General features: G+C 36.1%; 1 protein-coding gene across 1 annotated transcript in view; it reads right to left on the reverse strand.

Moving 5' to 3' along the window:
* Positions 1 to 13,467, reverse strand: part of LOC101156712 (uncharacterized) — a 37,988-nt gene that overhangs the window by 4,614 nt on the left and 19,907 nt on the right. The window contains exons 55-70 of the mRNA XM_020704537.3: positions 13,275 to 13,465; positions 13,084 to 13,172; positions 10,868 to 10,995; positions 10,625 to 10,752; positions 10,386 to 10,503; positions 9,410 to 9,628; positions 9,120 to 9,290; positions 4,978 to 5,127; positions 4,817 to 4,881; positions 4,597 to 4,726; positions 3,878 to 3,963; positions 3,643 to 3,772; positions 2,453 to 2,643; positions 2,263 to 2,353; positions 2,056 to 2,185; positions 1,790 to 1,971 (exon numbers count right to left, since the gene is read on the reverse strand). Coding sequence (XP_020560196.1) covers positions 1,790 to 1,971; positions 2,056 to 2,185; positions 2,263 to 2,353; positions 2,453 to 2,643; positions 3,643 to 3,772; positions 3,878 to 3,963; positions 4,597 to 4,726; positions 4,817 to 4,881; positions 4,978 to 5,127; positions 9,120 to 9,290; positions 9,410 to 9,628; positions 10,386 to 10,503; positions 10,625 to 10,752; positions 10,868 to 10,995; positions 13,084 to 13,172; positions 13,275 to 13,465 — 2,199 coding nt within the window. The remainder of the gene's footprint in view (positions 1 to 1,789; positions 1,972 to 2,055; positions 2,186 to 2,262; positions 2,354 to 2,452; positions 2,644 to 3,642; positions 3,773 to 3,877; positions 3,964 to 4,596; positions 4,727 to 4,816; positions 4,882 to 4,977; positions 5,128 to 9,119; positions 9,291 to 9,409; positions 9,629 to 10,385; positions 10,504 to 10,624; positions 10,753 to 10,867; positions 10,996 to 13,083; positions 13,173 to 13,274; positions 13,466 to 13,467) is intronic.

Consider the following 13,467-nt stretch of genomic DNA (forward strand, 5'->3'; position numbering starts at 1 on the left):
ATCAGAGACGCATGATTGTGCGTTCAGGGACCCTCGTAATTTTGATGTTTAGACTAGAGAACAGCTGTCTTTCAGAGTATCAAGTTTACATGTATGTTTATATTTGACAACATTGATACTGTTTTGTTTATTATTATTCTTATCACTTACATTTTTTTGTTTGTTTTTTAATAGAAACCGCAAATAATATGAATCACATGAACAATTCTTTCAATAAATGCGTGGCAAGTGTGTGAATCAGACTGATATTGTTCTGGCCGGAAAACCTGGGGAGATTGGGCAATACTAACACAGTGTACAATCTTTTGACGTCACTAGTTTGGAATCAAATCACCAACACCGCCTTTTCATTGAATGTTATTTTTGTGTTAAGTATATATAATGAATTTTTGTTAGCAACACTGTTATGATGCAATGAACTATAGTGTTTAAATTGAAACATAAATAAGAATATATGATCACCGTGGCCTTACAGTGATAATTGTTAGTTCATAGAATTTAATGAACGTGGGAAAACTAAATCCTTAAACTGTTGGGCTTGAACTGTGTCCACAAAAATGTATTTCACATTCCAGCATTCAATGGTAGAGAAGCTGTGCAGCTTTAGTATGTTCCAGAGAAAACCTGCTTGACTGGTTTTGTAACAGGTTTACTGGCAAAACCTTTGAGTGGGGAGGTTGAACTTAAGTTGGGCAAAATGCAACCTGCCATGAAAAATACATCTTGTAAAAAAAATTGCACAATAGGGAGAGTGTGAAGACATGCATTCCAAAAAGTAGTGGTCCAATTGAATGAAACTACAAACGCACTGCCAAGAAGTAACTTGTAAAGTCATTAGAGTGAGAACGAGGATATAAATTAAAAAGAAGGAAATAAATGACAAACATTTGTCATAAATTGTTTTTGCTAATCTAAATATTGTTTTTGATTTTTAAAACAATTTGAATTTATTTATTTTTAGTTGTATAGTTAAATGTAGAGGCGCTGACCAGCTCCTTCAGCACAAGACTGTTGCACCCTCAGTGTAAGAAGGAGCGCTACCGCAGGTCATTCCTCCCCACAGCCATCAGACTGTACAACACCATGTCAAAGTGACACTCCACGGTCCCAGGGGTGTTTTTCTGTTTAGTCATTGATTCATTTACTTTTGTTGTAGTTGTTGTTTTTCAATTTTAAATTGTTTTTTGTTCCTGAACAGTTGTTTGTTTTTGTTCTTGGTGTGAACTTCATTAGTTATTTCTGTATTTTGAAAAAATTTGTAATGTTTTTTTACAGTTTACATGTTTTGCAGACCGCATGTTTTTTACACTTTTGCAGCTGTATTTATTTAATATTTATTTCTTTATTTAATAAGAATCTTTTTTTTGATGATAATTTTTCATAATAATTTTAGTAATATTTTTAATTATCTAATATAAATGTCATGTGTGATGTCCTTTATTGATGTTATATTATATAGATTATTTCTGAATGTCGTGTTGCTGCCACAGATAAATGAAATTTCCCCATTGTGGGATTAATAAAGTCATCTATCTATCTATCTATCTATCTATCTATCTATCTATCTATCTATCTATCTATCTATCTATCTATCTATCTATCTATCTATCTATCTATCTATCTATCTATCTATCTATCTATCTATCTATCTATCTATCTATCTATCTATCTATCTATCTATCTATCTAAATCTTAGTCATTTAAGGTTTACAAAAGAACAAGCAATCTGCTTTTTATATGAGAGTTACTGTAACTAAGTTTTGATCAGTCAAATGTAAGATGGTCCCACCTCTTGCAGTTTCTGGAGAACAATTTGAAGGTATTCCACTTCATCCACCTTGGCTGTGATGGAATCAAAGTTGTCTTTGACAGTTTTGGCTGTCAGGCAGCTGTTGAATTGGTTCACATCATAATCAAAGGGGAAAGTGGGATCACTGATTGTAACCTGACTGATAGTCCCTACTGTGCAATCTGTGAAAATAATGAAAAGTAATATTAGTGAGAGAATACATTTAAATAATAAAACTGCATCAAATTTTTAATAGTAAAACTCACCTGCAGCTCGCTTTGATTTACTTTGTATGGACTTTCTAATTTTTGCTTTTACATTTCTCCTCTTCTGTCTGCTCACACTGTTAGTTTTTAAAACATTCAGAAAGTACTTCAAGAAACTGCGCTTCGTTTTCTGGAAAAAATAAATAAATAAATAAATCCCAACTAAATTCTGCTAATTATATCTTGCTCAGGCATGCATTTACTCACTTTGTCAAAATTATTGTAGAAAGTCGAGGGCAAATACAAAGGTAACATCCCCAGGTCTTTAAGAGTTTGCCCATTCCATGATGAAGGAGCCCTGGGTATCAAAAACAACAACAACAACAAAATTTTAGAAACATCTGAACTATTAGTACGACAAAGTTCAAACTTGTCCTAATATAACAATGCCACATACCCATATTTGGTATTCCCATTGGTCAGAAGGGTTACAATTGCAGTTGCCTGAGCATCAGTGAGATCCGGACAGTTTTTGAGTTTTTCCAGGATGGATGGGTCCGAGTTTTGAATGTAGGAACCATCTAGCATGCAGCACATGTTTCCCAAAACTGATACTTGATCTGCATTCAAACTTGTGTTCGTTATTCCCTTAAAGATGAAGGAAGAGAAAATATTCATGTTTAGAGAGCTGATGATACTCAGATGCAATGACATCGAGCGGAAACAAGCCTTCATAAATATTACAGCCCTATTCGTGTTTTCACGTCATGCTTTCTATATACTGTATATATATATATATATATATATATATATATATATATATATATATATATATATATATATATATATATATATATATATATATAGTAAAACAATTTTACTTTTTGGTTATTGTGCTAGTTATAGTAATAAAAATGTTCAGCAATTGGACAGTGTCATCACTCTTTTTCCCAGTAATAGGAGTGGCGATCAGCTGTAGGATTAATTTTAAAACTTGCTCACATTTCATATTGACATTTGGTACAACAGAAAGAAAGTCTGGGCTTAAGCTGACCATGCATGCTTATTAGTTAACAAACTGAACTTATAACTTCATAAATGTCAGCTGCTGCGACGCCAAAAACATGATGCAAAAAACAGTTATGCCGTGTGCAACAGCTCATGAATCAGCCTTGCACTTTTCCGACTCATGCATGCACTCACATTCAATTTTCTGACTCTTGCTCATATGGCCCCACATCAATGTAACCAGCAACAGTTTGAAAAAACAAGTTCATTGTAACAATGTTTTGACAAGTTTTTTTCCTACAGTGAGCATTTGTAAATCAACCGTTCATAAAGGCTGACGCAGAGAGTAATGTACGTTGTGTGAAACTATAAGGTTTTATTGAAAAGAAGTGGCAGTATTTATATAGGTGGGCGGGGTCACAGAAACAGTGCTGTGTGAATTGGCCCATTTCCTCATGACATAGATGCGAAAAAGCGCATTGTCAGATTTTTCAAATAAGAAAAATACAAAACGGCACCACTGTCTTTCCCTTTCTATGTATTACATACAGCTACACCAAGTAATCAGTGATTCGTTTATTTTACAGAAAACTTAAAGGTGTCTATGTGAGATAACGTTGTTTTTTAGTGCAGACTCACCAGGCAGCTCCTTGCATTGTTAAACAGAGCAGTCTGTTTATAGCTGAGAACTGAAGAGAAAACAGAGAAGTCTGCATCTGCAAGCTCTTCAAAATATGACCGGCAGCTGCTCTGTGGCACCAGAGAGTAACTGGAGGCAAAAAAACAAAAATGTCATATTGGATCATGTCTTTTATAACAGAGAAATGTTTCAGTATTTTGTAGTTCAACTTTAAAAATTGTATAGAATCCATACTCATAGTACAGCAACACATTTGGAGGATAGAGGGAAAAGCTGGTGACATCTGACTCTCCTCTGATATGGTTGTACATGCAGGTCAGCTGTAGGAGAGAAAATGATTGATTGTATTTCCCATAAAAAACAAGTAAAACTCTGAGAAAAAAAATTAAAGAACCTTTTGGATTTATTGGAAAGTTTAAATAGCTTTTTTTAACTTCTCCAGGCAATCCAAAGTACATTTTTATTAGTACATGTGATAGACTATGCCTCTCATGTTAGTCTGATGTGTGGGCTAGCTTTATGTTTAGATGTAGATGTTATTTTTTTATGTTACAATCCCAGTTTGTAACTTAAAGGGTGAAGTTAAGATAATATTTTAGAATTTCCATACGAAAGTAGAATTTAGCACACAATGCTGTCAGTGCTAACAAGATTCAGCAAGTTCTTGCTTTTTTAGTAGCTGACCTGTTCATGGGCATTGATAACTATTAATGGTCTTCATTTTTGCATCCCAAAAAAATATCAGACGTGTACAGTAGAGTGATTTCAGTTGATGGATACATTTACTTGTTTCTTCACCACTTCAGTTGAATGTTCATGACACACATTTTAGCTGTTAGATGCATAAACCTAGGCTTATATTTTGGGATAAACTGTCATTTCCTAACAACATAGCTTTCACTGTATGAAATTGTGAGTCAATGCAAAGCCATGCACATTTTTGGTTGTCTCACCTGAGTCTCAACCAGTGAAACTTTCTTTGTGCCTTTTCTTCTACAGGCCTTAACCAACTTATTGATCTGTCCTTTTCCAAATAGCCCCACTCCTGTGCACGTGAACCCTTGCAGCACAGTGGAGGACAAGCTGGATCATAGAAAGAGAGAAGCATTCACAAATTAAAATCAATTTCAAGGGCATTAAATATGATCTCTTCAAAGTTTTGTATAAGCTCACTTGTTTGGACCTCCAAGTATGGCAGTAGAAGATTCTGCTGCTATTAAATCAAAAAACAGCTCAACCTAACAACAAAAGAAAAAAACATTTAAAAAAAAAGTTTAATAATTACACAATAGCATGTCAGCACATTTGACTGATAAACAGTTGAATCTCCTAACCTGCTGCCGTTTCCATGTCTTCTTGTTGAGTCTGAAGATGGTGCTGCTGTCACTTGTGAACTGCTGCAGGTAAACTCGAGGAATCTCAGTGGCCAATTCATCTGGAACATTCTCTATGATTTTCACACTGTTGGTGTCCAGAGATACAATCTGTAGAAAGATGGGGATCACTAAGATATAAGTCCAGAGATCTACCTAAACAGAACATTTCAGTGCTTAGTGTGGTTGTGACTGGTCTTTGTTGCATTGCTAGTTGAAGCCTCAAATAAGCAAAGATCTTTTGTAAAACAAAACGTGGAGTAAATCTTGATGCATGCAGTGATGTAGTATCTAACATCCATCCATCTTCTCTTCTCACTTCATCCTGTGCAGTTATAGGGTTTCTGTAGCTTATACTTTAGGGAACAGGCAGCAGTGTTGGGGGTAATGGATTACAAAGTGACGAGTTACTGTAATTTAACTACTTTTGTCAGTGACGGAGGAACGTAACAAATTACAGTTCAAATTTCTTTAATTTGTTACAACTACAGGACTATAAAAAACCCTTTACTTTGTTACTTCGGTTTTGTAGGCTTTGAAATTTTCTCTCGATTAAAAGAAATGAAACAGAGGTTAATTTCAAAAAAATAAACAAAGTAACTGGTCAAATACATGCACGTATGTGCGCGCAGAGTTGGGATTGGTTAAAGTATAGAGATGCCCTCATTGCTGCAGTCACATTTCTTCCCCAACTGGCTCAAAGAAGAGATGAAAAGAGATGCTGCAATCTTCTCACTCCCGAGGAGCAGCAGGTGAGCAGCAGAGCAGAGACCCGGCCTGTGTACTGATGTGTCATTTGTGTTAGCGCTTAATGTGCTCTCGGGGGGGTTGATTGGTAGACTCGCAGACAGAACTGAGCACACAAGGCAGATGTAGAGAGAGAAAGGTGCAACTCATTGTAATGGAATACCTAACGTCAGTGAAAATGAATGTGGAGGCATTAAAAAGTTCTTTGTGTTTTCAAAAGATTGGCTTAATTTCAGATTTGATAGATATGAATATCAGCTTGACAGTTTTTTTCCACATCTGACTTTGAGCAGTGGTATAGACCACATGTGTCATTTTTCACACTGTTTTCTGAATTTTAATAAAAAAAGAGTATGTTTTTTACCAGGTTCATACTTTGCACAAGGTTGTTTTAAAAATAAAGTTAAATGAAAGAAAAAAGCATCTTATTTCTGCAAACTGTTTTTCCATGAGGATTTTTTATATGAGAAGAAATAAAAGTAAAGTAACAAGTAGTGGATCAATGTTTTTTAAATAGGTAATAAGTAGGTCTGCACAATATACCGCAAATTTATTGTTATCACAATATCAAGCTGTGCAATATGCATTTCGCAAAAGACAGCGAAAATTGCAATAAATGGTTACCTTAAATGTGCTAAGACAAGTGGCAAATTGAAGCATTTTACAAATCAAATAAATCCATTTATGCAGTTGACCATTCGGATGGACCCCTTTTTGACCAATCAGATGGAGCCCTATTATGTTAGATCAGGGGTCACCAACCTTTTTGAGACTGGGGACTATTTCATGGGCACTAAGTGGTATGAAGGGCGCCACAGGACCTGTTTACTAAAAACCTCCTAGCCCCCCCCAACCAAAACACACACAAACACAATTTGAGGACGTCCTTTTCTGTGACCTATTGTTATTTGCTCACTTTACACACAAAAACATGCATGAATTTTACTAGACTCGTATTACGGGGGGGGGTCAAACTCAGTTGCAGAAGGGGTCTAAGTCCAAAACACACTTTAGGTTGCGGGCTGAACAAGATAAACATTTATTTAACACACTAAACCTAAACTTTTAAACCTTTAAAACTTTAACTTAACTTTAACTTTTTAAACATAAATGTGAATAAAAACAGACAGGAATATTAATCCAGAATAATAAATATATTCTGTCAAAATTATGCAAATATGAACATACAAAGCCAGGAAATATTAATAATTAGAAATAATAAATCAAATTAATTCGTTTTCTTTGCTCTTTTGTCATTTTCTTAGAGCTGAACTCCTGACATCATTTTTAGCAATAAGTTCATTTCTGCTTGGTGTGTGATGTTCTGAGAGTCTCTGGTCCTGTGTATTTTTGGGTCCTGTGTGTGTCTTTGTGTGTGTCTTTGTGAAACGTATCAGAGGGATTTGATTATTTAAAAACCTGTTATTGTGAAAATCATGTTTAGGTCTCATAAAACATTAAAAACTAAATTACAGAACTCATCACTGGGATTACTACAGAAATATTTGGCGTTTTTCTAATTTTGTGCAACACCAAAAGTAAAAATCCTCCAAAATCCTCAATACTTCCATCAACAAATGATGTATTGTTTATTCATGGTCTGAAAAAGTGCATCTGTTTTCCAGCCTGCATTACCTGCTGTCTTTATTTATACGTTACTATCAACAACTAAACAACCGTAAAAATAAATGTATATGGAAAAAATACAGACAAGTTAAAAATGTCAGCAATAGTTGGTGAATAATGAGCTGAGTAATTTAAGCCACCCCATGATCCAGGTGTTGCGCAATGGTCTCTGTGCGCCGTTTTACCTCGCAACCTGCGCCCACTACCCCTCCCCTTCTCCTCCTCACACACACACGCTCCTCTTTCTCAAAGGCAGGAGCGCCGATTTTCAAGTTTCAGGCCCTTCCATACTCTGCCATATATTTCACAATAGCAGAACTAAAGTGCATCAATTACTAATAGCAAGCACTGAATCACCACCCCCTACTATCCAGGCAAGAACCGTTGCGCCCGAGTCTTAATCATTTTTTACATTCTCGCTTTAACTGGGACAGTGATCTTTGTGACTTTTGTGGAGATGATGTATAAACTGTGGAACATCTTTTCTTTGAATGTTTTCATGTAAAATAGTTTTGGTCTTCTTTTCATAATTGGCTCAAATCCAAAAATATCATCATTAACCCTTTAAATTGGAATACAATTATAATTTGCTTACAATTAATTGACAAAAATCTGGACTTTCTGATTATTGCACTGACTGTAATTTCAAAGCATTTTATTCATACTTGTAAATTCTTAAAGGTGAAACCTCACATTAATGATTACTCAACCGTCTCAACCTATTTTCTAAATCTTTACATTACATTAATCATAAGAATGCCCAGGCGTTGTGTAATTTATTTGATCTATTGAAACTTTTGTAATAGACCCTTATTTTTATTGATTATTTTTTTAAGTTATATTTGTTCTTGTATTTTTTTTTGTCTACCTTTATCTCAGAATTGATATTGTTGTTATTGAAAGACATGCCGTGATTGATGAATATTTGCTTAAATTAAATATAAAATAAAAAAAAACGTTTTTTTGGGTGCACTCTCTGCGGGCGGGTGCCCGCAGAGAGTGCACCCAAAAAAGGGGCTATGTCGACGAGGGTCATTTGGAGAATAATTTTTAAACTGTTGCAATGAAATGGGAATGATGTTTTTGGTTGTTTTGCTATTGCTTTATATACCGCAAATTAAGTCGTTATAGCAATATTAATCACTGATATTGCATTTCGCGAGTTTTCCTCATATCGTGCAGCCCTAGTAATGAGTAAAGTAATTAAATTACTATTTTGATCCAGTAAAGTAATGAGTTACTTTTTAGCAGTAATAACAGTAGTAGTAGTAATACTGACAGGTAGGGTATTCTCACAGGGCCACAAACACACACACGCTCATTCTTAAGGGACCAATCAACCTAAGAGGCATGGTTTTGGACCGTGACACGAAGGAGTGCCTGGCGAAAACCTACAAATCTATGGGGAGGATAAAAAAACTCTACACAGAAAAGGCACAGTTTGGACTCAAATTGGGGCTTTTTAAAATGAGTCAAGTATTGAAATTACTGTAATCTATGTGCCCAGATTAACTACATGAAATAAAAAAGATTCTCATGAACTGGTTAAATGATGAAGCGCCTTCCCAGCTCTAAGCAGGGACCTAGTAGCCTTGCACATAGATGCTGCTTTCAGGTTCATCATTCACTGGCTGACTGGTTGTAAGAGAGGTCTTTAGGTAACATTACAAAGAAAAAAAAATTGTTCCACTGAATTAATTTATCACTGAAAGCCCACACTAGTCTCATACCTGTGCAATAAAAGCTTGCAGAACAATCTGTGGAGCAGACATCAGGTACATCAAGGTTGATGGGTTTTTGGATGCAGTTATCAGCTCAGATCCACTGATGCTACTGAAAAAGCTGGACGGCAAACCCATGACAAGAGAGCCTAGGGTTGCCAGCGATGATGAGCCGTTAACCTGATACAATGTGAAAGAGTGGAAGAAATGCAACATTAAACCATTGACCAAGCACACAAATCCTTCAGATACAACTGTAAATTTAATACACAAAATAATAATAATAAAAAAACATGTACCTTCAACACGCCTGAAGTCATCAAAATCTCAATAATGAGCTTAGCTTGTCCTTCTCGCCAACCAATCACAGAGCTGAGAATGCTGAGTGATTTTAGCAGATCTAAGGCTTTTATGGTTCTTATCTGGCCTATGGACATACTGATGCTTTGATTACCCATGGCAGAAATAACTGTTGCATCAATATTCTCACCAAAATTACTTGCCAAAGCAGCAGAGATCTGTAAATGCAAAGACAAGGAAAACATAGTCTCACTCATATGTTATGTACAGCCTTCCATGTTCTACAAGCCAGGGGTCCCCAAGCTACGGCCCGCGGGCCGGACTAGGCCCGCCCACCTATTTGACCCGGCCTGCCCACCCATTTGACCCGGCTCCCTGAACGATACCAGAGAGAGACCCTTTTTTTTTCTTTTTTTGCATATATATTTTTTTCGGCTGGCCATGTGATTAATACTCATGGAAGCATGGAAAATGGAATCCCTGGTATTGTTTCCTCATGTCAATAAAGCTTATTTCATCATAGTAGTAGATTTAAAGGTTGTTCGCTGGACTTGGTTTTTAAAGTTGAAGACCTGAAACTGGATAGTATTGTTTCCGTAGACTACATGGTTTCGGGTCGTTAGGAGTCTTTTGTTCTCAGCTGGAGTTGGGGAGACAGTGGCTACCCTCCCCAACGTGGTCATCTCCTTCAGCTGTTAATGACCCAGGTGAAACTGGTTTGGTTTGTTTGGGTTTCAGAACACTACTGTAGATGCAGTTTCAGGTCTGACTCCTCCCCCATGAAGCACATATAAACCAGATCTTTTACCAGCTATTTCAGAATTTACAAAGCCTTTTGGATAAGAGGTGAAACGTCTTCAACTTTAAAAACCAAAGATTCTTTCAATTGGGGGCTGATTTCACAGCTGTGATATGAATAGCATTTCAAACTAAAACTGCCAAATGTGTGCAGCAGTGTGTCATTGTGTCTTTTACCTGTGGATCTAGGTCTGTACAGACCCTGTTGACATTTTCTAAAACTGCAATACTTTCTTGTGGAGTCAGCTGGGTGAACACAGAGCCAGGAGCAAAGCACTGACCCAATGAAGGAAGGCTTCAAAGAGGGGGAAAACAGGTTTACTTATAATGTAACAACAATGTAGATGTATTTGTAAAAATGTGCACAAGTTCTGTATTTGTTACAGGTCCAAAAAATTGTAACAGCTTGCACTTACAGAAGTGGACTGAAGTTGATGTCTTGCTGATAAACTAACTGAATGTAGTAGCTCATGAGATTCAGATCCACGTAAGACTGATTGAGGAGCGCAAGATTCTGAGGATTCACTGTGAACAGCTGCAGGTCCTGAAGTACAAAAAAGTTTGTATTCCATGTTTGTATTTTTGTTTTGAACTTAAATTTTTATTTAGTGAACAAAACCAGAACAGAACTTTAAGAACCTTTAAATGTAATAAAATACCTGATCAGATCCCAGTGATTGAAAATCTGCAACAGTGAGAAAAGTTATGAAAGAGCCGATGTACTCTGCAAACCAAGCTGTGGAGTTCAGTTCTGGGTTGTTGCTGCTGTAGCACCTTGGCACTGTCCCTGCAATAAAAGAATTATAAACCATTCAACTGATGTTTTACTTTTGTAAAAAATAAATAAAAAAGGATAAGCCAAACAACACTATCTCCCAATTAACCAAGTTACATTTTTAGTAAGTTAAAAATTAAAACAACATTATAACGTTTTGTAGTTGACATCTGACACTACAACAATTACAAATATTTCTTAGCCCACATTTCATTACAATGGCGCTCTTGCCTCACAGCAAGAAGGCTCCTGGTTCAAGTCCCAGTTTGGGGACTTGAAACAGAACATCAATGGGGGACCTTTCTGTGTGGAGTTTACATGTTCTCCCCGTGCATGCGTGGGTTCTCTCCGGGGTCTCTGGCTTCCTCCCACCGTCCAAAAACATGCTTCATAGGTTAATTGTCAACTCTAAATTGTCCATAGGTGTGAATGTGAGTGTGACCCTGGGACAGACTAGCGACCTGTTCAGGGTGTCACCTGCCTTCGCCCATAAGTGGACGGGATAGGCTCCTGCAGCCCCGTGACCCCGAAAGGGACAAACGGAAGAAAATGAATGAATGAATTCTTGTAATTAGAAATGTTGCATTTACTAACTAAATATTTAGTTAGCAAATTAAATGTTTAATTTAAAGCTAAGTATTTTTTTTACAAATACATATTTAATGTACAAACTAAATGTTTAGTTTGTAAATTAAATATTTAATTTCATAAAATTAAACATTTAGTTTGCAAATTAAATATTTAGATCTGACCTAAATATTTATTTTTCTAACTAAACATTAAAGCTTTGAAACTAAATATGTATTTGTTAAAGAAATATTTAAGTCCAAATAAAATATTTAGCTTTTTAACTAAGTATTTATTTTGGAGCTAAATGTTTAAATACTAACTAAATATTAAGCTAAGATGTAAATTAACTTGATGGTAAGCGGAAGTGGACTATCAAAATAAAAGCTGTATTTTGCTCTGTCTCGGAAATGATTCTTGCCAGACTTGTCGTCTATTATGTCTTTGTGCTATACTGATTCAAGACATGTCCAACCTGCTGGCTGAAAGCATTTATGAGCACTTTTAACCCTTGTGCTATCTTAGATGACCCCACCCTTACATTGATGTGTTCTCCCTACCATGACAAAGGTGGATAAAGGTGGAAAGATTTCATGTAATCCATGTACACCAGTGAAGATCACAAACCATTGAAGAAAAAAGGTTCAGCGCACTGTCTAGTGGGTCTAGATGACCCAACTCCCAATGTTAAAGTGCCTAGGAGAGCACAAGGGTTAAATGCTTTTTTTTGTAATTAGGCTTCTTCTCAGGGCAGCGCAGCACTTTTTAGACCTGTCGGTACAGCCACCTCTGTTGGAACACTGAGCCGCAGTAGGAGTCCCTCCGGCAACCTCACCACATACTTTTCCTTTTAAAAATGTGTGTTGTTTTTTTTTTTATTAACACCAAAGTTAAAATTGTGATCTCTTTATTTTTGTAGAGTCCACAACTGTGCTGTTTTGGTCCACAGCCTTCTGACATTTTTTTTTTCTTATTTTCTATCGCTTCCTGCTGCTTCTCCTGTTTTGGTGAAAATCAGAACCCCGCCCCAGTGAATACGGGCTCAATACCAGTCCCTGTACTAATAGAAATGACCTCAACAGTTCTTTCTAGCTCATGCAATAAAATAATTTTATAGTTATGAATCTTAAATGTTTAGTTTGGAAACTAAAAATTTAGGCCGGATCGAAATATTTATCTTGCAAACAAAATGTTAATTTTATTTGTAAACTAAATATATAAAAAAAATGTTTAACTTTAAATTAAATATTTAGCTTGCAAACTAAATATTTAGTTAGTAAATGGAACATTTATAAATACATGAATTAGAAGGTAAAAATTTGGAAAAAGGAAACCTGCTTTTTTTCTACTGAAACAGGCTAAATAGCCAAAACTATTGCTGGTAGAATTTGACTGATTCATTTTACAAATGGCATGCCATAAGTATTTGACAAAATACCAGTTTAAAAAAACTGACCTGATGATAGACGAAGTTAGAGGTAAAAATGAAAAACTTGTGCTTAATATTCAAGGATTAAAAGATGATCAACTGACCTGATGACAGATAAACCTTGATGGTGTTGTACACATCTTGGTTGGTGAAGTCAGTAACAGAGTAGTTGTAGGAACCAAGAGCAGAAACACTGAAAAAACACAGAATGAACTCATGAGAATCACTTTCAGGAGAACACAGTTATTTTGTCTTTATTGTAACATGAGAATGGATTTGTAAAAAACAAACATACATCTTCTGGAAGGCCAAACATGAGGCGTTGATTGAGGTGATTTGGCTGATCTGAGTCTTTGTGAGGAAGACCAAGTAGTTGGGGAGACCTCGATCAAACCAGGCGTTGACCTCTGACCTGCTGGAGCTCCTGAGAGCAATGGGCCAAACGCAAGGCAGAGTTCTCTGTCTCACCTGCTCTGGCAGAGACTCCT

The sequence above is a fragment of the Oryzias latipes genome, chromosome 1 (genome assembly GCF_053564925.1).
Source record: "Oryzias latipes strain Hd-rR chromosome 1, Olatipes_Hd-rR_3.1".
In the NCBI taxonomy this organism is placed as follows: Eukaryota; Metazoa; Chordata; class Actinopteri; order Beloniformes; family Adrianichthyidae; genus Oryzias; species Oryzias latipes.